This window comes from Larus michahellis, chromosome 6 (genome assembly GCF_964199755.1).
Source record: "Larus michahellis chromosome 6, bLarMic1.1, whole genome shotgun sequence".
Lineage (NCBI taxonomy): Eukaryota > Metazoa > Chordata > Aves > Charadriiformes > Laridae > Larus > Larus michahellis.
In genome coordinates this window covers 60193357-60220063 of record NC_133901.1, presented here as the reverse complement: position 1 = coordinate 60220063, position 26707 = coordinate 60193357, and the positions used below count along the sequence as shown (strand labels likewise).

The 26707-nt window shown below is 48.8% G+C and overlaps 1 protein-coding gene across 1 annotated transcript; it reads left to right on the top strand.

Annotated features, from left to right (window-relative positions):
- ITPRIP (inositol 1,4,5-trisphosphate receptor interacting protein) lies at positions 1–26468 on the top strand. The gene is made up of 3 exons (XM_074592282.1): positions 1–378; positions 5061–5167; positions 20299–26468. Exon 3 carries the CDS (start codon positions 20312–20314, stop codon positions 21959–21961), a length of 1650 nt encoding a protein of 549 aa, XP_074448383.1. The 5' UTR covers positions 1–378; positions 5061–5167; positions 20299–20311; the 3' UTR covers positions 21962–26468.
- Positions 26469–26707: the final 239 nt, after the last annotated feature.

The following is a 26707-nucleotide window of genomic DNA, read 5'->3' as shown; positions in this document are numbered from 1 at the left end:
CTTTCCTGACTCTCAGGCACGACCACCAGGAGGTCCGAATACATCCGAGAAAGCAAAATGAGCGCATTTCCTCTCCGTCCCCCGTGCCCTCAGTACAAAACCATCTGGGAAGCTAATGGGGGAGCCGGGAGGGAGCTCAGACAGCAAACTGCAGCCCGCCGGAGGATGGCTCGGCTCCTAGGGCTGGCGGGGGTGGTTTGAAGGAGGAGAGAAAGGAAAAAAAAAAAACAACAACCAAAGAGAAAAGGAAACCCGCTCCGGGCGGACTCGCCTGCACCTCGCCGAGCGGAGCCGCCGGGGAGCGGCCGCCGCCGCCCCGACACCCGCCGGTCTCGGACCTCCCGCCGGGAGTGGCGGCCCCGGCCGAACCCCGCACCGGTAAGTCTCGTCCGGGGCTGCGGGGACCTCTGAGCACACGGGGTGGGGAGGGATTTGTCCCGCTTCCCGGCGCTGCCGCCGCGGGAAGGGCTTCGCCCGCGTTGGCCGCGGCGGGCTGGCAGAGCAGAGCCGCGGGACTGGCAGCGGCGGGTGCCGGCGTCCGCCCGCAACAGGTCGCGCTGGTGGGACTTTCCCCGGTTATCCCTTTACGGAGTAACTTTAGCATTTTGTGCTTTCTCCGAGCGTAAGCGGCTCGTCTCGGTGGCTGCTGGGGCATCGGGCCGGATGAGGCCCTTGAGGCAGGTTACTGTGCCCGCCAAAGTTTCCACAGATCTTTCAGCTTGTCTCTCCCGGCAGCTCGGGCAGGAGCCAAAGGCAGGGAGCAGAAGGCAGCTGCTTTCAGGCGCCCCGTGACCTGGGGGAGGACTGGCTGCGGCCCCCTTCAATGGAGCACACGGGGAACCTCTGCGGGATCGAGCCATGCTGAATAGAGACCCTGCAGCCACCTTGTTTTGCTGGTGCCGACGGCACATGGGGTCCTCAGGCCAGTGGTGGTCACAGGCGTGTACAGTCCAAAATGCATCATTGAGCTTTGCTGCGTGTTCAGTATTGCGTGGCTTGGGCTTAGCTTGTTATAAAACTTTTTTGCCTTTCTTCTGAGATACAGTATATCTGTCTAATGAGTACAGAGAGAAGGAGAGAAGTTTTTAGTAGAGCTGCTGTTTGTGTGGACATCTTTTTGAAGATGGCCAGTAAGTATTTGTAGCTCAAATCAGAGTGAGTCAGGACTGGGATACTGGAAGTTATGGGCTGTAAAACTGACACACAGAACCACAGCCTTAGTGGCCTTTGCATTTCAACTTGGAGCGAAGGGAGCAATCTCACACTGAAGCAGTTCTCTGGGGAAATGCCGTATTAAAATCCTTCAGGAAAACAGGACATGTTGCTATTGCTGTCTGTTATGTGGTCAGGCAAGATGAGCACCAGCAGTGTCTCTAAGCAAATGCTACTATTAACATGTTTTTAATGAGTCCTATAGGCCTAAACCATACCCAGCGCATCTCCTTCAGGCGTGTTTGGTGTGAGCTGCCAGGCAAGCAGCAGTTGGACAGGAGAGCAGCTGTAATGTAACGTGGTTTGTTTTGTGATGTTTTTGAGTTTGGTGATGATGATAGTGCTCTTCTGCAGCTCTGACTAAAGTGATTCTGTCTACCTTCATAGACATCTGCTTTTAAAACCCACTGGTCCCAGTTTTCCATAATATACATGAAAATGATTCCTTCAGTCCTTGAGGAAAAGCAGAGTACAGAAATTGGGAATGGAAACTTAAAGCCTTCTTTTCAACCTTGTTTTCAGCACAGTAGATGCTTCACGCTGCTCCCACGTGGGAAATGCACATATTAAGTGTGATTGCCACAGATGTGGAGAGAGGTGAACTGATTTGCCAAAGGTTAGAGAGCCAATGTCAGTATGGGATCAGCCCTGAGTGCTGCCTGGCTCCCAGCTGGTAGATGACACTTGGTTTTGTGCATGACTTGGGTGTACAGAACACAATGATCTATGTTTGCACCAGTGGCATCTGCAAGGGAGAAGCGACCCGTGCACACCAAAGACGTTGTACCTGTTTATCCAGAGCTCAGGCGGTGGCCCCTCCCCACCTAACTGTCTTCCTCTTTCTGTTGCTTGGAGCATTACAATATATTAAGAACAGTCTTTTTTTTCTTCCCCACCCTACAAGTCAGACTAAATAGCCCTGGCCAGGGTCTGGGGGACTTTGCTTTTCCTGAGTGATTGTTTCAGGCCATCTGACCGCTACAACCACCAAAGCTGCATGTCCTGCTCCCCTTGTGTTTTTTGTTGGTTCTCTCCATGGCAATAAGGGCTTCCGTGTGTGATGATTTCAGAGGGATGCCAGTACTTGTGATCCTCCTTACGTGGCAGTGAGTAGCAGGGGGAGGGAATGTGACCCACGGAAACATAACGGTGGTGTTCCATGAGCTGCTCTAACTGATGTATGAGTTTGTTTTTTATAGCAAAAACTATGGTTTTCGTAAGGACAATTTTAGGCTGGCTTTTGCAACTGCCTACCTGCTGACTGTTGTTTCAATATCTTGGAGCTTGCCTGCAAATAAATTAATGCAGATAGTGCAATATCAGGAAAAACACTTAGTGGATTGTATTGTGGCATAGTTTTTTTTATTATTTTTTATTTCTGATAGCTTAAATCTTTTCCCTGAGTGCAATGTGTACACAGCAAAAGGGGTGGTTTATTTTTCTAGTTGTATCGCTCTCTCCTGCCACATCTGCATCCCCTCTAAAACAACTGACAAAATTTAACCTAAAATTCAGCCTCTGTCAACAAGGTGAACACTAAGAAGCTGTTGTTCTGGGAAGCACTGATAAAATGTATGAACTCCATGAACAGTCTGCACAAATCTCTTTGCTGTCCTGTGCTGTCCTGTCCTGCACACTCTGCTCCACAGAATTGCAATTGCAATCCATAGCAAGGGTGCAATGGAGAAGGGAGCTGGGAAAAAAGCTCCTGGCTTGTTCCCTTGGGTGCCCTTTAAAATGGGCTGTTGGGTGGGCCAGATCTTTCTCTCCCAAGTGTTATTACAATCCATTTACATTGGTGAAAAAGCAGGTTTGCTGCCAAGCGGCATAGTTTCCATCAGCACTTGTAATTGCTGGGCGGTGGAGAGAGGTAGACACTCTGGTTTTCAGGCTGGAGGGAGGGAGTGTGGCCAGGGTGTGCGCTGGGTGGCATCATCGTGTGCCCAACCATGAATTCCAGGTTTTGGAGGGATGTGGGCTCAGCTATGTAAGCAAAACCTTCTGGCCATTCACCGCTCAGCATGGGCAACAGAAAGTGAGGCAGGTAGCCAAGCTTCAAGCAGCTCGAGGGACAGAGAGCTGGCCCAGGGGTGCAGCTACTATAGGGCTGGCTTTTTAGTTTGTTTTGATTTCCGCGCACACATGGGCCGTGTGAACTTGGCTGAGCCAACCTTGACCGGTGGTTCAAACAAACAAACAGGTTTTACTGCCATGACCTGAAGGCCAGACTACCCTCTGAGCTTCACTGGAGCAGGGGCAGGTTTGATTTCTGGCATGGAGAAGAGGTTCTTTTCTAGGACTGACCCACAAGAAACATTATGCTGTGTTGCTCGGATTGCCTCTGAGAGAGCAAGAGGAGGTTTGTGGGAGGATGCAGCACAGACGCACCCACTGCTCAGAGGGGCTTTCTTGTAGTGACCTTAGACCATCCCCTAAGGTTCAGTCAAGGTCTCCCCAACATTTATACACATATAGCAGAGGGAGACCCTGACTTAAACTCTCTCTTTTGAGATTTATAAATTATTTTAACACGCGAGAGCATGTAAGTCCCATAGCAGCAGTTCCTGCACAGCACTTCATAGCTCCTTTCCTCCAAGCAGAAGGAGGAAACCTAACTGGCTGTACCTAACTGGCCCTGAGCCACCACGAGGCCAGGCATTGCAAGCCCTGAGGGTTAACAAACATCCACTGGGATATTACAGTGCAGATCCAGCCCTTTTGGGATTGGGATGTATTGCTCCTGTGCTTGGCAGTCTGTGCTGCTGCTGGTAGTGTGGTGGTGCTAATTGAGCAGAGGCGCAGGCAGCCCTGCAGGCTGTGAAGCGCTGGGAGGTTGGAGCAGAACCCCTTTGCCCAATTTGGCCTCACAGTTGAAGACGGAAGCGGAGAAGTGAAACTGTACACATGGTCTGGTCAGAGCAGGTACGTGGGAGGAGGGAGGGTTGAGCCATCCCCTCCCCAGCAGCTGCCAAAGCGAAGGGGTTCAGGAGAGCGAGGAGTGAATCAACCTAATCCCCAGCCTGTAAAGGACCCAGCTCCAAAGCCCAGCTCAGCCCACGCTCTTCCTGATTTCATCAGGCTTTAGATCAAGACAGTTGGAGGGTTTGAAGTGGTGATCACGGCTGGTAACGAGGGTGGTGGATTCCTGTTCCCCAGCCCACTTGTGCACAGCTGGGTAAGGTCTCCCTTGTCTGCCTGCAACCAGCTTGTCAGGCCCATCCTCTCCTCCTTCTGGTTGAAGGACTTTGCTTTGTTTCCTGTTTCATCTAAAATTTCTTAACTTCTCTCTCCTAAAATATGGTAGTTTATCTTTTGTGGTTCTGTGTTTCACATCTTCCTCTGTGCTCTTAGACTTATTTCCTGCCTCTTCTCCTGCATTTTCTGTTTCTCACATTAGCTCACTAAACCCAGCTCCCCAAGCAAGTATTTCTACCTCGCAAGCTGCTTACAGAAGCTAGATGCCTTTTCTGAGACAAACCAATCCCAGACAAAACTGTCCCAGCCCTTGGCCTTACACAGCTGCTAATTTGACCCTAATCCATTTTAAAAGCAGAAGGCTGGTGGGTGAGGATGGAGTCAGAGGAGGGAGGTCCTCGCTTGCCGGTACGTCTGCAACGCTGACGGATCTGCTGTGGGATTTGCACGCTTTCCCACAGGAGAAGCAGCGTTTTAACTCATCCCTGATCACTTCAAAGCTGATTATTTCTAGCCTCTTGAGCTTTTATGATCATTTTGTTAGGTAAGGGGGTGAGTTAATCTCTTTCTTAATCAATCCCTAATTTAGTTAACTGCATTATGAACCTATCTTCTGCCTGAACTTCCTCATTCGTTTTCTTTGTGTTTTGCAGACTTCCTGGCTGTGCTTCAGCGGTGGGTGACTGAATATAGTCGTCTCTGCATCGTGGTGATAGTAATAATGTGAAATTTAATGAGCACCTGCAAAGTCGTGTATCAGGTAAGTGCTCGGGGGGTCATTCTTCCTTCCAGATCTGATGTGATTTGAAAAAGCTTCTTGATGGGCTCTTACTAGGAAATTTTGAGCCTTCCAGCAGAAATGCTGTAAGGAAAGTGGTGTGGCTCATATTTTAGTAAACGTTCCCAGCAGCGAGGGTCAGACAGCACTTGCAAGGCAAAAGTAGCAACATTGTGAAGGTTTCATTTGGAAATGGCTTCAGTTTAGCCTCTCTCTTTTGGCATTCAGTATAAAATCGCTTTTATCTGACGCTTGGGACAGTTGGGGTCTAGGGTGGTGGCAGAAAGGAAAGAAGAGGTCCAAACTTTACAGACAGCAGCTACCGCTGCCTTTGCTGCTATGCAGGAGAACTTGCCAGAGGTACCTTACCCAGGTCGGGAAAGCACTGGGTCCCCCTCTTCCAAGGGAGGGAGGCCAAGGCCTGGAGGGAGAGCCAAGGCTTGAAGGGAGAGCCAAGGCCTTGAAGTGCCTGGACAACCTCCTGATGATCAGGGGTGACAGCAGAGGCAGCTGGATTGAAGGAAAATAGTGGCTTTTACAAGCCAGCAACATGCAGAGTTTTCATATTTGTACGAAAACCCCTGAAAAACCCGCTGAAAGCAGAACAGTCGGGTGAAACCCAGGCGTCTGGCAGTGCCACTCCGCGAGTGTGTGACAGGAGGCCCTGCGGGTAGCAGTGGTGGGAAGGGAAGAACTGAAGCTGATGGCAGAGGGAGCCGCCAGAGCAGCCGTCCTGGCTGCCACAATGGCCTGCTACAGCTTTGAGTACCTGTTACTTCATGTACTCCACATGATTTTATTCCTTTTTCTTATTTATTCTGGATCTGCGTCTGTGTTGCGTGGTGTCTGTCCCCTTCTTCCCATCCCAGCCAGTTCAAACGGCTGCTCTGCTCCAGCGAAGCGAAGCTCACAGCGTTCCCTGGCATGCTTCTCCAGCCAGCCCCGATCAAAGCTGTGAGAGCTGGCCCATTGCCATCCTCCTGTGTGTAAATGAAGCTCCTTCTCTTTTCCTTTCCCCCCACTGTCTTTCATTATTATCCCTCTTCCAGAGGCAGGTTTTTCTGGCTGATCTAGCACGTTATTTATATCCATGATATTTGCCTCGAGGCAGAGATGCTTTTTCAGCATTTACAGGGAAAACATCTAACACACCCCACTGCCATGCATGTGGCTTGGAAAAACCAAGCATGGTGTTGGCAAGGATGAGGACCATTGAGGCCAGCTGTTGCAGAATTTAAGCCCTGTTAGGCACAGTCTCTGATTCATATGGTTATTTCAGTTGCCTGGCAAAGGAAAACGCACTGTTCCTTCACTTTCGAAACCAGGGGGAAGAGCACGTAGAGAAGGTTCTTGTGCCTGAACAGAAAAGTGACATTAGCTCTAAGGTGTCAGCTGAGCCACCTGTGTAACCAACTGCATCTTTTTGTGGGTTCCCTCAAGGGATGGTGGGCACTGTCAATTGAAAAGGGAATTTGTGGCCAAACTGAAATGAAAACAATGAAAATTAGCTTCAGAGTGCGTTGCTTTCAGTTCTTCCAAATTGCAGAGGATTTGGTGATGCTCAGGGAGCACCTGATGAGGAGTGGGAGGAAACGGTTCCCACGCTGCCCATAGGGAGAGAAGTAGCTCCCTAAGACAAGATACTGCCTGTATGTGCCAGAATCCCAGCAGGGCTTACAGCTTACTTTGGAGAAAGCACATGCAGTCGTAAGGAGACCTTCCTACAGGTAGAAGTAGTTAAGCAGTAGTCTAGACTGCCTTGAGAGGCAGAGATGGAGATTTGCTGGAAGCCTTTCAAAACAAAACAGACAAAGACTTGCTAGAAACCATCCAGGTGCAGTGTAGGCCATATGTGTGTAGGCAGAGTGGGGAGACTGTATTGCTTTTTCAGACCTCTTTTTTCCCCTATTATTTAAACTCTTGTAGAATGTTAATACATACCAGAGATGGAGCCAAGGAGGCGTTCTCAAGCCTAAACTGTGACACTTGATGTTCACAGCATAGTACTTCCCAGAGGGCCTTGTGCTTTTTTGGGTATCTGCACCCAGGATGCTTAGATCCTAAGCTATTTCCTCCTGGATGTTCAGGTACCTGACTGACGCTGGTTTCAGATGGGTGTTTGATTTCTAAAGGCCTCTGGAGGTTTAGCAACCATGAACCTTGGGACTGTTGAAAATGTGAGAGAAAACACTTGCATTTTCTGCAGCACAGCCACTTCTGCACTACACGTTGCAACCCATTCATGATAATTGAAGATGACTCTTATCTTTTTCTCCCAGGCCCCCAGTAGGGGCAAGGATGAGATGGATATCTGTATTTTGGGTAGCTGGAATCCATCAGCTGACTCTCCCCTACTGTAACATACAGTGACATAAATTATCTGGTACACTAGGTAACTTAAGGACATAGAGGTCTACTGCGGTCCTACCTAGCAGGCTGGCTGTGCTCGGTCTAAGTATCATGGCCACTCTCTTCTGCAGCCAAAGTGAAAAGACAGTTTGAAGATGCTTGGCTGATGTCCATCCCACCTCCCTGTTGAGCCATAGCTGCTTCATGCTCTTGGAACGAGCGCAGGGTTATGATCTCAAGCTCTGAAAGAGTTACAGGAAGAAATGTCATCTGAAAGGGACGTGTTTTTGTTGTAAGTCATCCACAACACGCGCTCTCAGCTCAGCCTTGTATTTGCTGCTAGTCCTGGACACTTTCAGTCTCCCATGCGGGGCTGGAAGCTGTGTTTGCTCCTTGCTAAGCTAAGCTCCTTGCCTGCTGCAGCAGAGGGGATTTTTGTGTCTATGAGCAGGGGCCCCACAGCTATGACTCACAGTTCCCATTACGTTGTAACTTAGCCTTTAAGTGTGCGGAGAGGCCGTCCCTTGGCTTTCAAACAAAGGCTTCCTTTGTTGTGCTTATGCTATAAAGGAAGCAAGCGTATGTGTTCACCCCACACATCCCAAATGAAAACCACGTGGCTTCACAGCCTTAATATGTGTGTTTGGTACTTTTGTTACAGCAGCGCATGTTACATCACTCTTACCCCATTGAGTCTTCTCAGAGTTTTTCTTCCCAGCATTCAGTTTACAAACTCTTCAGGGAAAGGATGAGCCTAAAGATGTTTCTTTTGTTGGTAAGCAGGGGGGATTGAGCAAAGAGCACAAGAAAATTGTTAACTATGGGTGCCTGTGGCAATAGGCTGGTCTCTGAGTCACTCCCTTGGGTGAAAATGGCTGAGTTGGTGGCCACAGGTACTGAAAGGATAAGCTTCATGGAAATATTGTATGGAAGTGGGGCAATTTGTTTTCTTCTATGGCTTTGGTTTTTTCTGATTTTTATTTATTCAAACTCATTTTGAAAAGCAGGGTTAGCCAGCAGTGCTCTGCAGCCAACATATTTGCGTGCATGCGTGTCTCTTGGCAGGTTTTAGGTTTATGACTAGCGAGCCAAGACTGGGCTTACTGCTTCCCAAAGCATTTGTGGTGTTTCTTCTGTTCGTTTCTAGAGCCATCAGTTAATGAAGCAAGGGGGCCTGATTCTTCCTGCAGACGCTGGCGTGCAATGCGGAGTGCCTCTGCTTAGATCAGGGAGTCATCCTACTGAGATGCAAGGAAATGGGGCATTGCAGTAAAAGTGCTCTTTCTCTGCCCACACCCTCTGCCCACCCCTGCAGGAGCTTTCACAGTCTGTTTGGGGTGGGGTTTTTCTTATTACTTTATTTAAGGAACTATATTGTGTTTTGTAAAAAAGCTGGGATTTCAGGCAATGGAATAAAGCATTGCTTTTCCTTTCTGTGGTGACGTTTTTGCTACAATAGCCAGCTTTTAAATACTATTCCTCCCCAACTGTTTGAATACAAACAGCTGTAACTAGTTAGCAAAACAATAGTCCAATATCACACAAAACTCCAATCCCATCCAATGTTTTTTAGTCCTGTTTAAGCAGATACTTGGGCCTGCAGGTCTGCTGACATAAGAGTGTGACTTTGTCACTGAGTCAAGACTGTGATGGAGTAGATTTCAGACCAACCAAATTCCCAGCCTGTAATGACAATGTCTTTTCGCTGTGTTTTTGCTCAGCATCTCAGTGTGGAAGTGTCTGTGCTTTCTAAGATCTGTAATATATAAGTTCCCATGTCTGAAATGGGACTTCATAGTTTCACATGTAAAACATAATCGTTCTGCAAGTCACATCTGAGCTGTGCCAATATCCACATATGCTCTTCCTAGATGTGCTGGACTGGTGTATCCCTGCTGGGAAATCAACTTTGTAATAATGTTTACACCAACGCTTTTAATACCGAAGCGTTTGTTTCAGTGGATGTACGACATACAGTTAAGTTGGATGTGTAGCGACGTAGGGCATATGCTTACCTTAGGATGAGGAGAGACAGAGTAACCACTGCCTGATTTAACAACACTGGTGTGATTTTTCCTCCACCTTGTTGAGAGTTAAGTGGGGAAAAGCAGGGCAGATTTAAACAAACATCTTTGATGTTTGGACTCAATGATCTGAAAGGTCCCTTCCAACCTAGACAATTCTATGATCTATGATCTTTTTGTGTTCTCACTACCTTTCCCTGAGGTGACTGCCAGACCGGATAAATGAGCCATGGCATGGCTGCCTGCACGTGCAAGGGGAGGTCATGTCGCTGAGAGGGTGACAGCCAGGCTGGGTCCCAGCGTGAGCACCAGGTGGAGGCCAGAGAGCATCTGTGCGGTGACAGTGCTCCATACATTGTGGTTGACACTACCAGGCTTTTCGTAAAGCAGCAGGGGGTTTGTGTCCATCTGTGCTGATGAAAGATTGTGCAAGGGAACAACCAGCTATTGCCCAGGCTCCCATCATGTTGGGCTTGAGGGGGAGGGAGCTGGCAAGGTTGGTAAGCCAACCTTCTTTTTTAAAATCTTGGTGTGTGTCTTTTCTCCTCCTAAAAAAAAAAAAAAAAAACCACCCCAAACAAAAACCTCACAAAAGTTCAGTCTACTCCAATTGTTTTCCTTACAATTAACAGACAAAATTTATTTGGCTTAAAAAGCCAAGCTGTTCCTGGCCGGGTTCCTACCACAACAGCTCAGTACGTGGGTGGGAGCCACATGCATGCTTCCTACCTTTCCCCTCCTGCCTCCCTCGCAGCCAGCGCTATGATCCAATTTGTAAAAACCCTTCTCGGCCATAGCAGGGGGAACTCGAGGCACCACACAGACTGCCCACGTGCTGCTTGCTGACAAAAGCTGAGCTGGCTTGCACAGTCAAAAAACAAAAAGACACATTCAGGCAATGGGCAGGATGCTGAGTAACACACTTCTCACGCTGTTAGCTTTTTCTCCTGGTCACCATGGGTACCCCCCCTTGGGTCCAGCCTTATAGTGAGTAAAGCATGATGTGGTTCTACGTTTATTGAGTAGTTATTACAGCTGTCTTTGACGGTGGCTGCCGGTGTCTGGGGTAAGACGAGAGGGCCAGAATCACGTTCTGGTTAGTGGTGTGGTACCTGCATGCACTGAGAAATAGTGACATCAAAATATCCAGATAAATTCCCACACTTGCTGATGAAATTGAAAATGTAACAGGTACCACATCTCTTTGGGTTTGGAAAAGAGTCCTTGAAGGCAAATAATTCCTTTTAAGCCAGAAAGAAAACTGTACTGTGTAGGCTTTGGTGGAAGGAGGGCCATGGAATTTTATGTCAACATCTTACAAATACATCTGTGTGCAGAGAAAGCTGAGGCAGGAGGAGAGGACCTCTGAACATCTTGAGTGCTACTGCAAGAAAAAAAGCAATCTGTCCTACTTTTACCCACAGTGGTTACTGGAAAGTTACGTGTTAAGCTGCTGCAAGGGAGAGTTAATGAGGCATGAGAAAAAGCTTCCTGACGGCAAAGGTGGTGAATGATGGGAAGACATGAGAGAGACTCCCTGTTCTTCCAGAGCAAGTCAAGCACTGCTCTGCTTCAAGAGACACTGGCAAAATCACTTCTCGCTTGGACCTGGGGCCGCACAGTAGCCTCTGCCTCCAGAGCAACGTCAGTGCCGCTCACATGCTTATCCACCCTGATTCCGCCTGTCTGTGGGAAGGGTGGGCTACCTAGTCCTGTACACAGGATGAGCATCAGCATTTCCTTGGAAATACCTGATCTGGTGACCCCGGGAGGAAAATATTGCTTCCGAAACTCCACAGCAGACCTGTTGGGCAGGATGTCCGACTCGGGCTGCGCGACTGACTCCGTTGGCACTGCAGCAGGCCCGGGACAGGATGTCCACGGATGTTACGAAAGGCTAACATGTTCTCAATCAAACGGCAAAACAATAGTTATCAAGCAAGTGGCCTTGTCCAGCTGCTGTCCTGTGGCCAAGCAGCTAATGTGGGGTGGGGCTTCCAGGCATGTTTTGGAAGGCAGTTGCTCTGCCATACCTGTCTTTTGTAGTGCCATACCTGTCTTTTTTGGCTTGTGCTGGTTTTAAACATGGTTGTGGTACCAGTCTCAACATGAAGGCCTGTGCACCTCATGTGTTCGTGCATTTGGTCCTTTCCACTGGTGGCTTTGGTGGAGAGCCAAAGACAGAGCTTGATCCCACCAGTCTATGCTGAAACAACTGAAGCAACTGTGCTGGCAACTGGAATTCAGTACTTTGTCTGTAGCACTAATTTAATGCTCAAAAAGGCAAGTCAGAACATGAGATATAGCTGCTGTGGCTGGCACTGTTCTGTCCCAGTCAGTAGCTCATCACACCAACGTGCTGCATGCAAGCTTAATTCATAGGGGTTGAAAGAACAGTTCAAGTTGGTACCGCTCAGGCTCTGTATTGCATTGTTATGGCTCCTAATTTTCCTGGCTGGGCTGTGTGTGCTGCAGCTGACTCTGTGCTTAAGAGACAGGAGAGGAGGAGCCTCTCCTGGCTGCCCCGTGCTGCATGATCTCTGGGTGGACTGTGCTGGGTGCTGTCACAGCTGATGGTGCAGAGGGAAGGCGGGGGCGTGTCTTCATGGCTCTCTATGGGTCTGGGGACATGTTCTCACCACAGCAGCGGGGGCGTTTCTTTGTGGCTCTGTATGGGGCTGGGGACATGTTCTCACCACAGCAGCGGGGTCTTCATCCTGGAGGGTAGAAACCAGCCGAGGATCCTCATTGGAGCCTCTGGGCTCTTGCTGCCTGTGCCAGGTGAAAGCTAGGCAGGGTCAGATGTGCTGAGGCACGTGCAGCGGGGTGGGAAGGGTAGACTGGTGCAATAAACCCTTAGTCACCCTGGGGTGTGTTTCAGTACATGGGTTCTGCAACCCCCGCAAGGGCCTGGTGCCTTACCAGCCCCACCTGACTCAGGTGAACATGGAAACTCTCGGTTTGAGATGCAATACTTCGGCATGATGCCTGCTAGGAGCTGGCTTAGTTGGCAGCCTCCATCGCACGGGGTGCTGGATAAACCACAGGCCCCAAACAAATGTGGTGCTGACCTGGGAGGAAACCTCACTCACTTCTGGTCTGAAATTCCTCACCAAAAAGGGACTTCTCCCCTGCCCACCCCAGAACATGCTTCTTCAGTAAAAATGGTCTCAAAAACAAGGCAGGTTTGAGTGAAGTCCTGCCAAAACCAATTCCTCAAGTCCTGCGGAAGCCCAACTCAAACACAGAGAGCAGAGCACTGACCTGAAAGCAGCCAAGTGATGAGGGCAGCAACCCCGGGGCCAGGAGGGAGATTGAAGCTTAGATCACTGTTTGGAGGAGAGCCTTCAACAGAAGCTTCTTTCATCCCAAAGTAGTGATCATACTATAAGGGCACGGATGTATGCTCTGTTTTTAAATATGTGCATATAAAATGAAAACCTGAAGATTTTCACATTCTTTTCACTACAAAAGAGTACAAAGTGCCAGCAGCTAACAGCAGAGACTAGTCGGGTATCTTCACTGGGGTATTCCCTCTCTAGTGGTACCTTCATCTTTTTCTGTGAACATCCGTCCAGCATGTGTCTATTTACATGTAGCAGCTGGAAGGAAAACTGCTCTCAGTATTTGTCCTGAGCCATTGCTCTGTAAGTGTTGATGGGGAGATGGTGGAAAAAGCAGCAGCGTCAGTGGTGTATGGTTGACTAATTAAAGCGCATCCTTCCAAGCTTTTGTCAGGAACAATAATACTGACATGATCTCTACAATTCCCATTTCTCTTTCAATGTGTTTGTTTCTTACAATTCAGAACTTGTGTTTCCAAGTAAGAGGAAACTTTATTTCTCTCTGCTGCAATCGGGCATCTCTGAATACCTGCAGAGGTAGTGTCGCATCTCAAGGTTGGGGCGACTCAGGTTCGCAGATTTCTAATGTCAGAATTAAGGTGAACCGACACCAGAGGAGTCCAAACAACAATTAACATTTATTAACCAAGCTAACCTTGCTGAAGTAGAAGCAAACTTACGAATGTGAGCCTTGCATCATTAAGCTTCCATGTTATTAAGCCTCCACGTCATTAAGCCTCCGTTTGGAAAAATCAGGTAGTTGGAGAGAGAACAGAGAAAAGGAGAAAGAGAAAGATATCACCAGTCCAGCACTGGTCCAGCCGACGAAATGGGGGTACAGATCCTGGGGGTGCTGTGGGGCGGTCCCTCCTCTGGGTTTATATAGACGAGCAGTCTCCTCCCCCAGGCTGCCTTCTCACTCTTTACGTAAATTAAGTGTCAGCGTTCTGGAAGCTGTCTGGGGTTAGGGGGGTGGCCTGTCCGGAGTCCTGGGTGACAGTTACCCAGTGAGGACTCATGGCCTCGCAAGGTAAGGAAGCCGGCCCAGAAAAGCACTGCCTTGCTGAGGCATCTGTTGCCCCTGGAGCGCCGCCGGGACCGCGCTGCCCATGGGGGCCGGGCCAGGCCGCTCCTCTCCGACCACAACGTGTTTGCCCTTCTTCTGTTGACACTCTTCAGCGGGTGTTTGAGGTGGTTTCTTGTAGTCTGGGCCTCTACAGGTAGCAATGGCATTTGTAGATTGGAGAAGGACACAGGGCATCACAGAGGGCTTTCAGCAACATTTTTGTCTTGGCTTTGTCTTCATAAATGCAGCAGAAGCATTTTCGGATGATACTCTCAAAAGCCAAAAGGCAATTTGATTTCTGTTACAGCAAGAGGAGGAATCATGGGGCTCCCAGAAGCCCAGCCGTCAGGGAGTACACCTGGGCTAGGCCTGAAACCCCTGGGCTTGAGCTTCACATCTTTTCAGCAAGGAAGTCCCCAGTGCAGGTTAGTGGCTGTTCTGGGCTATTAATCTCTCCAGTCAAAACAAGAAGCAGAGTCCTTTCCAGACCTCAAGGACCTTCCCAAAAAAAGTCTCAGAAGTCGTATTTCTTCTCGTGAAAATTCTGGTTTCAAAAACTTGGCAGCTTTCAATGAAGAAAGCTCCCAACCAGCTGTAGTAACTATCATCTCTTCAAATTGCCTCTTTTCTTGCAGCCTACCAAAGCGAAACACAATGTGGCAGCTACTTATTCACTGCCTTTTGTGTCAGCCAAGTCGCAGGAAGCAATCGAGTGTGTCGTAAATGACGTCTTGGCGTATTCCAGTGCATTACTGAACCACATTCAGTGGCTTGCTTGGGATTTTCTAATTTAAGAACCAAAGCTTCAGCTCGCTCCTATCTGGTTTATTGCTGAACAGCAGCCAGAGTATGTTTTGCTTCCCGTGATTCAAAATTTAAGGGAATAAAAAGGTGGAAAAAATACAGCCATTTGAGGAGCTCTTGAGGAAAGAAAGGGACCGTTAATGAAAGGTAAATATTCTCCCATGTCTTCAGAGAAGATGGAGGGTTATCTGGGCTCAGAGCACATGAGCAGCCTACAGAAGCAAGTTGCAAGCTGCCGTTTAAATCTTTTTTTTTCCTTTGCCAGACTGAGCAGGGGGCAAAAGGGTCTGAAGCTGCTGTGGAAAAGGGTGTGAGGAAGGCTTGGGGACATGAGAAATTGAGCGTATTTTAGCTGGAAGGGTTGGGACATTGTTATGGCTTTGAGCATCATCGTCTCAATGAAGGACTTGGCTGCTCATGCAGGGAAATCCCCTATGGCAGGGTGGCTGATGGGAAGGGGGAGAGCACACCCTGCCACAGAGCAGTGGCTGTCCCAAGGCAGCCACACAAACACAGACGAGCTCTGTGATGCTCCCAGGTGAGGAGGAGATGTTCAAGGCAAAAGCTGAAGGTAGAGCCGAGCTCTGTCCCCATGCCACATAAATCACCACTAAACAAATCTCCTTGTTCTAGCGTGCACTGCAGGCACTTGTCATCTTCAGGGCTGACTACAGTCAGGGAACAGCATGATGGCTATTTTCATATTGTCTTGCAATAGTGTCTGCAGGTGATTTTCCTTTGAGGCCACTTGTGCAGGGACCCGGGTAGCGCAGGTGACACAGAGACAGTTGTTGCAGAGATGCAGGCACAGCAAGTGCTGATTTGCAGAGCTCAGCACCAGATTTTCATCTTAGGGGCCTGCATTTGTGCTGGTGAGGAGCTGCAACTCTGCCTTTGCTCCAGTGCCAAGGGGCTGAGCGTGGTTGGCAGGTCAGGTCTCACCTAAGGGACTGTTTTTGGAGTTCTAGCTCATTTCCTCCCCAGCCTTTGGCATGGCTGGCACTGCCCACGTGGCAAAAGAAGAGAGTCTTTTCCAGTGTCAGTTTTGGGGCAAGCCTCTTGGGGCATACTCACCCCTACGTTTTTTATGACATGAATGCTAGAGAATTTTGGCCAGCTCTCAAGGGCCTCCTGGCCCCTCTCCAGCCATTGCTTGACCTAAGGCAAACCACTGCCTGGCTGCGTGAAAGCTTTATGCTTCTGTGAGCTTCATGCGCTGCTTCCCTTTCCTTGCAACACGTTACCTGTAACCATGCTCCAGGCAAGCAGATGAACCAAACATAGCTCAGTCGTGCAGTGAAGGGCTTTCAGATCAGCCAGTGTGAGAGATGGCCTCCTGCATGTGGCTTCATGGCACCAACCTCAACTGCATGATAGCAGTGTCATCTTTCCCCTTCCCTTCTTGGGGCTCCCTGCATCATCTGGGACCTGCTGTGGGGCTGATTGGGATCCTCCACCCAGGGAGGCTGCTTCAGGCTTGAAAGGATGAGGCCTAACTTGCCTAGGACCCGAGGGTGAAGGGCTGCAGGTGCTCTCAGTGAAGCCTTTGAACGTACCAAGTGCTGCAGGATGTGGCTGATGGTTATTTCTAATTGGGCAGCAGAGCACTCAGCTGCTTTTACCTCTCTGAGCCTTTGCTCCCCAGCTGGAGAGTGGGACGGTGCCTGCCCCCTCACTTCCCAGGATTGTTGAGGGTGGTTGTTAACCTTAAAATCAGCGAAGCACCCAGTCACTGAAGCAGTGAGTGCCACAGAAAAGCCCAGAAGGAAACTAATTCTGGTGCCAGAGGCGGGTTTGAACAATCAATCAGCATCATGTGCTGGGTGGTGAGCCGAGATGGACCTTTTCATGGAGACAGTGGGGCTCCATGTACCTGCTTGCTCCTGGCCCTACTCCCTTCCCCTGAGCAGCTTTCCTTGGCCTCGCTGCTCCTTTCACCACTTTGTGCCCACGGGAGCACATAATGCGCACTGTGGTGAGGACCACAGTGCCCTCCCTCAAGGGGGTCTTTAAAGCCCTGAGACTGCAGCAAGAGGGTGTGCTGAAGGTAGTCAGATGTAAGCCTCTTACCCAGACTGGATGTTGTCTGTGTTTTGAATGGGAAAAAACTGTCAGGGCTAGAAATTTGGAAAAGGTTGAAGATCACTTTGGGAACTTGCTGTTTAAAAACCTACTGAATATTTTATTTTTTTTCTTCTCATGCTTGAAATGTTGCTAAATTGGATGCATAGATGAAACAATGATGTTTCTCTTTCTTAGCCTACAGCTTGGAAACATTTGGACTCTTCCCCACACAAAAGCTGTCTCAGCAAGAGCAGGCATAAATATTTTTATCAGACTTAAATTGCTTGGGCTGAAGTTAAAAGCAAGGGAAAAGAGCGGCCTTTGTTACGGGGAAGGCTGGACCACCCTAGCAGGCAGTGCTACTGGTTTCACCTGTATTATTTAGTCTTTCCGTATTAGCCAGGAAAGCTGTGCCTGATGAGATGTGGGAATGCTCTGCCCGTACCACCCTTGCTGCTGTCAAGGCCAGGCTCCACTGACCTTGGTCACTGAGCATTAATAATGTTAAGCCTTAACTGGGGTTAATGTTTGGCTTCATTTTCTGGTGTGAATAGCTACAGAAGCAAAAGGGCAGTTTTGACCAGGAGAACTTCCTCTGTTCCGGCTGAAAACAGGCATGCCTCTTGCAAATTTATGTGACCTGAAGATGTTGTCGCTTCCAGTTTTCATGCTGACTGTCTTCCAGAGGTTGATGCCTGTAGAGTTTGCTGAGGAAAGAGGTTGTGTGCGTGCCTCCTAACCTACTCCTGCAAGATCACACAGAATGAATTCAGCTGAGCTGGCCAGCGATGGACTTGGGGATGTTTGGCCTAACACCTTCTGCTAGCTGAGCTTTGGGGCACGTAACCTCTGGAAGTGGTGTGCCCATGGGCAGCTGGGCACGAGAGAGTCTTGAAGGGTACAAGAAGATTCTAAGGAAGATGACTTCTTTCAGCCTTACGCATCTAAGAAGTAATCTGGTGACAGTAAAACATTTAATCTGCAGGGAAAGTGGTCCATCAGGGCAGAACAGCAACATCATCCTGGTCAAGACTGCAAAAGGAGCCACCTGGCCCTTGGCCATGTTATTTTTAATCTTGGAAAGCACACGTGGTCTGCAAGAGCATAGCACTGAGGAAAGGAACTCGCCAGCGCTTCCTGCCCTGCCCCGGCAAACTGATAAAGCCGTTTGCAATGCAGGGCGACCCCAGTTTATTTTTTAAATGTGGCCAGGCATGGAGCTCCCAGAATAACTGGAACACCCAGCTTTGGGCATTAATTCAGCTTTTAATTCATTGCCTGATGAATTAAAGAGTTAATGTAAATGTAAAAAGGACAGGAAAGGCCCGCAAACCATCTCCAGAGCAATGTCTGCATTAGGGTATTCATCTATGCATGTACATGGATCTAAAAAAAGGATAGTTAGTAAATGTTACACAGGGAGGGGCACTTAGTGTTATCCTGAGCACCGTGTGAATTTTCTTGCTGCTTGGACAATGCATCTCAATCCTGTTCCCTTCCCTTGTTATTCCAGTCCCAGCCCTCTTGTAAGCAAAGATAATTGCATGCCGAAGGATACAGTTCCCATGTACAGTAAGTGCTCACATCGAGGAAATCTAAGTTCCTGCAACCGAAAGGCAGCAGTTTATTGTGCAGTAATGATAACAAGGCCCACTGGGATGGATCTACCTTAATTGCATGCCCTGTGGAGGCATAAATGAGATTGCCAGAGTTGTTCTCCTTCTTGCCGAGAGGCTGGGACAGCAGGATTGCTGTGGCACCAACACATGCTGGGTTCAGGCCAGGAAGGAGCTATTGCAGGGGGAGAAAATTACAGCTCTCAGCTCCCAATGCAGACACGGTGCCATACCATCTCTTGGCTCTCTGTGAAACAGCCTCATTCCCACAGCAGGATGCATTGGTTTGTTAGGAATTAAATTACTATTACTATTGATTAGATATTTTATGGATAGACTTTATTTCTGTAACAGAAACTCTTCTCTCTCAAACACACTTTGAGGCATTAAAGGGACTGTGTTAAAATGTTCCAGCTGGAAGAAGAGATGCCCCTGCTTGTGCGTCTTGTCCTTCTGATCTCCCTGTGCTAGGACTGAGGGGTGATGTTGCTAAAAAGAGGGACTGGTGAGCCTGCCACATCTCAGCAGTTGGTGACAACCTCAGATTGTCCTGCCCTGAGCAGTCGCTTGGGATCCTCAGCTCTGCCAGCCCTGCAGAAACAGAAATGCCACCTGGGAGGAAACAGCCCAGGCTTTAGCCTTGAGCACCCTCTGGCCCAGACCTTTGGGAGGCCTCGTCAAGGCCAGGTGGATGCCCCAACAATGGGACTGTGTCCTGGAAAGCTGGGAATTAAATTCTTTCATCATGAGCCCCATGGCATGGAAAGCTTTATTAAGTGTGATGTCCAAGCAGCAGAGCCAGTAATCATACAAATCAACTCCAAAACACCATAGCGGTCTCCGTCATGCCAAGGGCCTGTGCAAGGGGTGACCTGTGGGACTGTTGCTGGCACAGGGCTGCCTGTGGCAAGCGTCATGCCACCAAGACCTCACAGCCACGCTGAGGTCACTTCAAATAGGAGCAAGCTGGCTACAAGCACAGCTGTTAAGGGGGTGTTTGGGGGAGATGGCCTAGATCAAAGCCATGGTGTTTACTGATGTCTTCCACAGACTAATAGTGAAGTAAACAAAAATAAACAACCTGATGCTTTTAAAACCAATGAGCTAATGGAAACCCCTTCTGGCTTAGCAACCTTTCTATCTCTGCCCTTTTTCTGGGGACCGCAGTCATGAGGCATCCTGGGGGCTGGGAGGATTTGCCGCAGCCTGATCCTGATGGTGCTGAAAGGCAGGAAGAGCTTTGTCTGTAATGCCTGCTTAGAAGCACAAAATCGTGCTGGCTTGTTCCCACCCAGGTGCACATAACCAGCACCGGCAGTGAAGACTGCTCTGAACCAAGCAGGCTGTGTGGGTCCCCAGACATGCTTAACATGGAAGGTGGCCAGGACGGCCCCACCTATGCCATTGTCACGTCTGCCACATTAGCCTTATGTCGAGGGAGAGCAGTGCTCATCTCCAGTCCTGCTTTTGTACACCCGGGGATGTCCTGTCTGCTTGTTTCCCTTTCAGTTCAGGGGAACTTGAAAGGAGGGAGGAAGGATGTGCCTTCCCACAGTGCCCCAACAGCATCGCAGTGGGTTGATGGTAGCAAGTGCCTTCGCAGTTCTTTTCTTCAAAGTTAGTTTGGTAAGAGGACCCTTTCATCCTCACCATCTGCTGATAAAGTCTCTTTGGGAAACTTGATTGGTAACTTGCAGAAACAGGCATGCACTTAGGAGCTTCTAGACTCTTTTCAGGGCTAGAAGGGATGCCAAAGCTTTTATTCAAGTGGGCACTTCCTTTCATTTTTCTTCTTGAGGGAGTATACTCTGAATTGTGGGTCATTCTGCCTTTCTTTCTCTTCCAGGGAAGGAACTGCCATGCCTGTGGGAATTTTCCGGGTGTGCCTAGTGGTGCTTGCAGCCATTGTCAACCACCCGCTCATTTTCCCTAGAGAGAATGGCACTGTCCCTGAGAACACGGAAGAAATCATCCAGAAGATGAAGGAGCGGGAGGAGACCCTTCGGCTGGAGCAGTTGCGCTTGGAGCAGGAAATTGCAGAGCAGGAAGCCATACAGAAGGCTCTGGAAAAGTCTGCAGAGGTAGTGAAGGAAAGCAAAGAGGAAAAGGTCCGATGGGATATGTGGACTGCCCTTTCCATGGTCATCTTCCTGCTGATTGAGCTCTGGAGGCAGGATTTCCAGGAAGGGATTTGGCAGGACACAGGAGGAGAAGAGGATGACATGGCTGTCCTGGGGAGAGCATTTAAAGGTGTGGCCTTCCCTGACAAGGCCACCTTGGCCAGCTTCTACGAGAAGCGCATCCTGGGTACCACCGGAGACATGGCCAGGATGCGGGAGATGGTGGAAGGCTTTGCAGATGACCTGCTGGAAGCCTTGAGGAGTGTTTGTAACCGGGATGCTGACATGGAAGTGGAGGACTGCATGGGTGTGGGGAGCATGTATGAGAACTGGAGAGTGCGTAAACCTTTTGTCTGTGATCTAATAGTGCCTTTTGCCCCTCCAGAGCCATACTGTTTTCGGTCCCAGACCTGGTGCTCTGGTGACTCTTTTCCCTCAGCTGAACAAGGTTATGGCACTATCAAGGTATGCAGAGCCGGTGAGGATGTGACAGGTTGCATCTGTGACAAGACTAAACTAGGGGAAGATATGCTGTGCCTCCTTCATAGCCAAGCCAATACTACCAGGCCCAGCAGTGAGATGGAAGACCTCCTGTGCTTCAAAAATACTCAATATCTGGATGCCAACCAAGTCATGAAGTGGTTCCAGATTGCAGTCACCAAGGCCTGGAACAGAATCTCCCACAAGTATGAATTCGACCTCTCCTTCAGCCTCCTGGACTCCCCAGGAGCCCTGAAGATAAAATTTAGGTCAGGGAAATCGATTGCCTTCAACCTCACCCCTGTGGTGCAGTATGAGAACTCCGATGTTTACTTCATCTCTCATTTCCCTCGGAGCAGCCTGGCAGCAGACCTCCCCTCCAGCACTCACTGGTTTCTCACCTTTGCAGTGTATGAGAGGAGGTTCATCCAGCTGGTCTCCAAAACACTGCCTGCCAATGCCTGCCATGTCAGCTGCCTTCAGATCCTCTCCTTCCTCCATGGGAAGCAGTGCAGCCTCACAGGTCCAAGCGGGCTCACCAACTACCACCTGAAGACAGTGATGCTGCATCTCCTGCAGGCACGTCCCAGTCAGGACTGGGCCCCGGAGAAGTTGGAGGCCCGTCTACAGGACATGCTGAAATTCCTGGAGAAATGTTTGCATGAGAAGAAGCTCTACCACTTCTTCATAGGCAATGGGAAGGTACCAGCAGAGCTGGGCTTCCCCATCATATTCCAGAGGGCTGAGCCTCTCAACCTTTTCCGTCCCTTTGTGTTACACAGGGACGTTTACAGGAAGACAGTAGACACGTTTCATGAGATGCTCAGGAACATGACTGCACTGATAAATGAGTACACAGTGCACATTCCGCTTGCACAGACCAATGGGATCCATAAGGAATCCTTTTAACCAAAGCCAGCAGGAAAACACTCGTTCCTCCAAGCACAAGTCCAGAGGGCAGCTTTCCGAAGCCTCCTCGAGACAACTGACTTTGCCAGTACAGCTTCTCGTCTGCAGCTGAACCCGTCCTGGGCCATGGTTTCTGCAGTAGGGGAGAGGGGGTGGGGGGAGGACAGGGAGAAACTGGAAAATGTGGTATAAAAGTAAGTTTCTGCTCCACTGGTATTCTGTGTTTTATGCAGCTAAGAGAATATTTTTCTATTGTGCCTCAGTCACGTTACAGTGGTGGTGAGCAAAAAAAATATGACTAATTTATTCAGATGCCTGCAATGCAAATGGTGGTGGTGGCCAAATACTTCATTTCCTTTGAAAGGGGGAGATAAGGGTGGAGGAATCAGAGGCAGGATCTTGGGATCGCAGGAGCCTGTCTGCTTGCAGACAGCAGGAGCTCTGCGACCCACCGATGGGAAGTGCAACATAAGACTCGGTGCTGATGTGGGGATGAGGGTCATGCACAAGATCCCAACCAGATGGAGATCCTTAAATCAACCACAGCTCTTTAATTTAAAGGTAACTGTAGTTATAAAAAAAACCAAACCTTCTTGATAGAACTCGCAGCACTAGTTTAAATGGTTTGTCCTGTCCTTCAAAAACACCCCTGCACCTTTCTTCTCCCTGGGGAGGATGGAGCAGAGCAGGCAGCAGGGTGTGTGTCTTCAGACTATTTCATTCGAGTCTTCTGTTTTTTCATGGTAATATGGCTAGTGGGTTATATTCCTGGCCTTTTTCCATGGATAAATGGACAGGAACCTTTTTGCCTTGGATAAAGGAGAAAAACACCATTATTGGGTTCTGGCATTTTGGTTTATTTCTGTGTTTTCCTTACCTCCGGGCAGCAAGGCTGAGAACAGCCAAGAGAGAAAGGACTGCTACGGGTTTTGCTTTTATAAAAGAAGCAGTTCTCCAAAATGATGCTGTAATGAAGCTAATCCCAGCAGTCTGGTAGCAGGAGGGAACAATCACCCTCCAAATGAGAGTGTGACACTCCCAGCATGGTTTTAATGAGGCCAAGGCCAGCAGGAAAGCTCTGAGTTAGGACGAGGGGATGAAAGAGGTGCACGTGTAGCAGAGCGTGGCAGCCCTGTCTCTGCAGCTGCCTTGTGGTCTGTGTCACATTCCTTCTGCTCCCAGATATCCAGGCAAAAGCTACCCCTTTGCCTCCATATAGGCTCTCCTCAATTCTTTTAAAGATTGCTGCTCTGATGAGGCTCTGAGGAGCTGCTGCTAGCAGACCATAATTTGGTGATTTGGGAGTGCAATGCAGCTTTGAAGCCGGGGGAGAATCTCGAGGCATGTGCTAAAAAACCCAGCAGAGATGTCTGAACTCCCTCAGGATGCAGCATTTGGTGCCACGCCAGCAGGACACCCAGCCCCGGCGAGGTGGCTTTGCTGGAGGAGAGGGCTCAGTAGCTCCTCACCTTCCTTGGTGTGCTTTGTGCAGGATCCAAGCCAGGGCCTCGGTGCAGATCTGCTTCCGCACTGGTCCCGGAGGCCGGGCCTCCAGTGCCAAGGGGCCTTTCCTACCATTTTCTTACTCTAGGATTTCCTGCAATGTTTTACCCCAGGGCTTCTCTGAATCCTGTTTACAAGAGGGTAGTTGTTCTGGGTGGTGAGATCCACCATCAGGGATGATATTACCATGACTCCACAGGTCCCTTTTTATCAATCCTCACTATCACATGCATCAGAGAGAAGATTTAATGCTGTATCGCTACTAGGGACAGCATACAGCACGAGGCTTATTATCCAGCCTGTTCATAAGAAAACTCCATAGACATGTCCTCTCCTCCTTTTTCCTGGTAAAAATCATTTCACCACCTCCTTCATGTCTGCTGTTGTCAGTCCCTCCACCAGTGAGGGACGTTTCATGCACAAAGGCAGAGAAAGCTGTAACTCCTGTTTCCACATGTGGTTTATAAGAAGGCACTGGTGGGGACAGGGATCTCTTTGCTCAAATTGCTGCTCCCCTTGGCTTTCATCATCGCAGCTGTGGGGTGGGTAAGTAATATTTCTCAGCAGAAAGTAAAGGGTAGGAAGCAAAACGGGAGAGAAGGGGCTGGTGGGTAATACCAGTAGAAAAGTCGTGGATCATCAGTGCTTGCTTCAGCGCCCTTGGCGATGAGCACCTGGGAGACTGCCAGGGCTGGCAGAGCAACAGGCCAGGACTAATTGCTAACGCTAACGAGTTCTGTAAGCCCCTGGCTTTCATTAACACAACCAAGCAAGCCTTCCCCAGTAGAAAGCGAGGGCAGGAGCGATCTCAGGGGACATGACAAGCAGGTAGTGACAAGCAGAGGTACAGGGAGGGTGGGTGAATACTGGACCCTGGAGGCTACATTGGAAGCTGTGTAAGTTGTTTGCAAACCCAACAATTTGCTGGATTTACCTGCCCAGCTTCACTGCACAGCGCCGGTAGCAGATCCAGCTCTGCGTGGGCTGCAGGCAGGCAGGTCACGCTGAAGCAGTTGTGGTCAGTGTTGCTTCTAACTGTGTTCCCAGCCCAACCAGAAAGAAATAAAAAATTCTCTGCCATTTCCTGTCAGGAGTCTAAATTTAGATTGTCCAAAGAACAGAAACAAATTTGTGACCCAGGTCTCTCAGGAAATGACATTCAGGGTTGAAAAATAACTTTTATGTAAGGTTGAGCAGGGGGAGGATGAGAAGAAAAGGCTGTTGAACAGAAGAAGGTAACTCCCCTGTTAAAATGTCAGAACAAAGCTTTGTAACGCCAGTCCTACGGGCTTGTAAACATGCCTAAACTCGCCTTTACACAGCTCCAAGCACTGCTGCTCAGACTCAAAGGGAACCTAAACCCATAAGTGGACTGAATCTTTTGTTCTTCATTTTCTGTACTTGTGTGCCTGTTCTCTCTTAAGCCCGAACTGACCCCGAAGTGTTCCCATGGGGTTTAGCTGACCCCAAGCTGGAGCTGAACCAAGGAATTTATGGATTTGATTCTCCTGAAAGCAAATTGCTTGGCTTAATTTTCCTACATGTCATATGCTTATTTTGCCCTGAGCAGCTTTTCAGAGGTCTGTTCTGTGCACGAAGTCTGTGCCCTCACATACTCATACCTGTCTGGGGGAAAAAGTGCTCTGGGATTATAAGCTGTGCTCCAGTGAACCTCAGGGCAGAGATCTTTGTACGCCATATACCAGTATATATACCAGAGGCATATATGTGTCCCACCAGAGGACATTAGTCCCTACAGCATTTCTCTGGATCAGGCCTCTGCAGTGGTACAAGAAAGCCGTGATGTGAAGCACATCATTCCTTGGACTACCGTGTCTCTCCTGTATTAAATCTTTGCCCACCAAGTAAGTACTAGCCCCATCAATAAGAGGCCACACTCACATTTCATAAAATAGGTTTACAAGACAGTTCAGCTCTATCAGCTGTCAGCCAATAAAAATGGCCTCGGACTTTTTAGTTCCGCCCGTATTTAGTTCTGCCGTGACTGAAGGCTGGCTGGGCATTCATAGGAAGCAGCTTTAAAGGGTGGGGGTGAAAGTGGGGTTTTGTGGTTTAAAGTGAATAACGTTCTTTTAAAACCAAACAGCGTATGACACGTGAGTAACAAACACACACCATCTCTTTAGTAGTGCCTGTATCTCCGTGAGAGATCCTCAGGAAGAGTAAACTGCCTGTCCCGGATGTCTTCCTTGTGTCTCTGCTTTTCTTGCTATTTGCTAACTGGCTGAATTTAACAGATGAACTCCTCTTGCCTTCTGCTGGTTTCCAACCACTCCCTCCACCCTCAACTTGTGGTTTTAATATTTTATTATAGGCTCTGTCACAGCAATGGAATTAGTGGTGGCTTGATAGCAGCCACTGATCTACAACATAGCCTCAGGAGCCATTTGCTTTTAGAAAATGTCTTGGTCTGAGGTTATTATTGTTGTAGGGAGCTGAGTGTCTTCTAAGGGGAGCTGTTGGAGTTCAACCATAGAATATGGCTTCTCTCTCTCTCCGGGTTGCTCTGTATACAGGTCTTACATGGGCATAAAGATATATTTCAGCAAAGAGATCCAAAACTTTATCCAGTATTCAAGCAGCAGGATTTGGTGCCTGTTCACCAGATGATTTTAATGCAAAGCCTTTGCAATGTTTTCTCTGTGGCGAAGAAATGAGACTTTACCCATCTATACCAGCTTAGCTGCCGGTCATTGAGGGGTTAGTTCTCATAGGATCCTACATAGTAAAAAGCTTTATTTATTGTCTTTTTTTTTAGGATTGGGGGTGTGTGTGTAATATGTTAGCTCAGAAGCAAAACTGTAGTATGAAGACCAATCTTGGCAATGCAGCTGAGATGGGCAATAACACCAAAACTCTCCAAACTAAGGTCTTCCTTGAGTGACAATGCTGTACTCAAACCGCTGCTTTTATAGCAGGACACTGTTGGATTTGTATAGAACTTCTCATGCAGCTTTATTTATAATAAAGGAAGTCTTTTACAAAATCTAAAAAAGCGTGAAGTCTGTTTTGTTTCTAGTTCTTCTAAAAATGTTTGAGAGAAGGATGGAGTGGGGATATGCCCAGTGCAATGCCAGGGCTGTGAGCCCAACAGCAAGAATCCCTGTGATTTCTGACTGCCTGGAGAAATTGTTCAGAATAAGATGCAATGTGAACACAACGTGGAATAGCTATGCCAGAATAATGCCAGGGATGTCAGACTCCCTGAGAATATGCATCCAT

What these genes read in the sequence shown, in the direction of transcription:
- ITPRIP (XM_074592282.1), top strand. Translation starts at nt 20,312, where the DNA reads ATGCCTGTGGGAATTTTCCGGGTGTGCCTAGTGGTGCTTGCAGCCATT.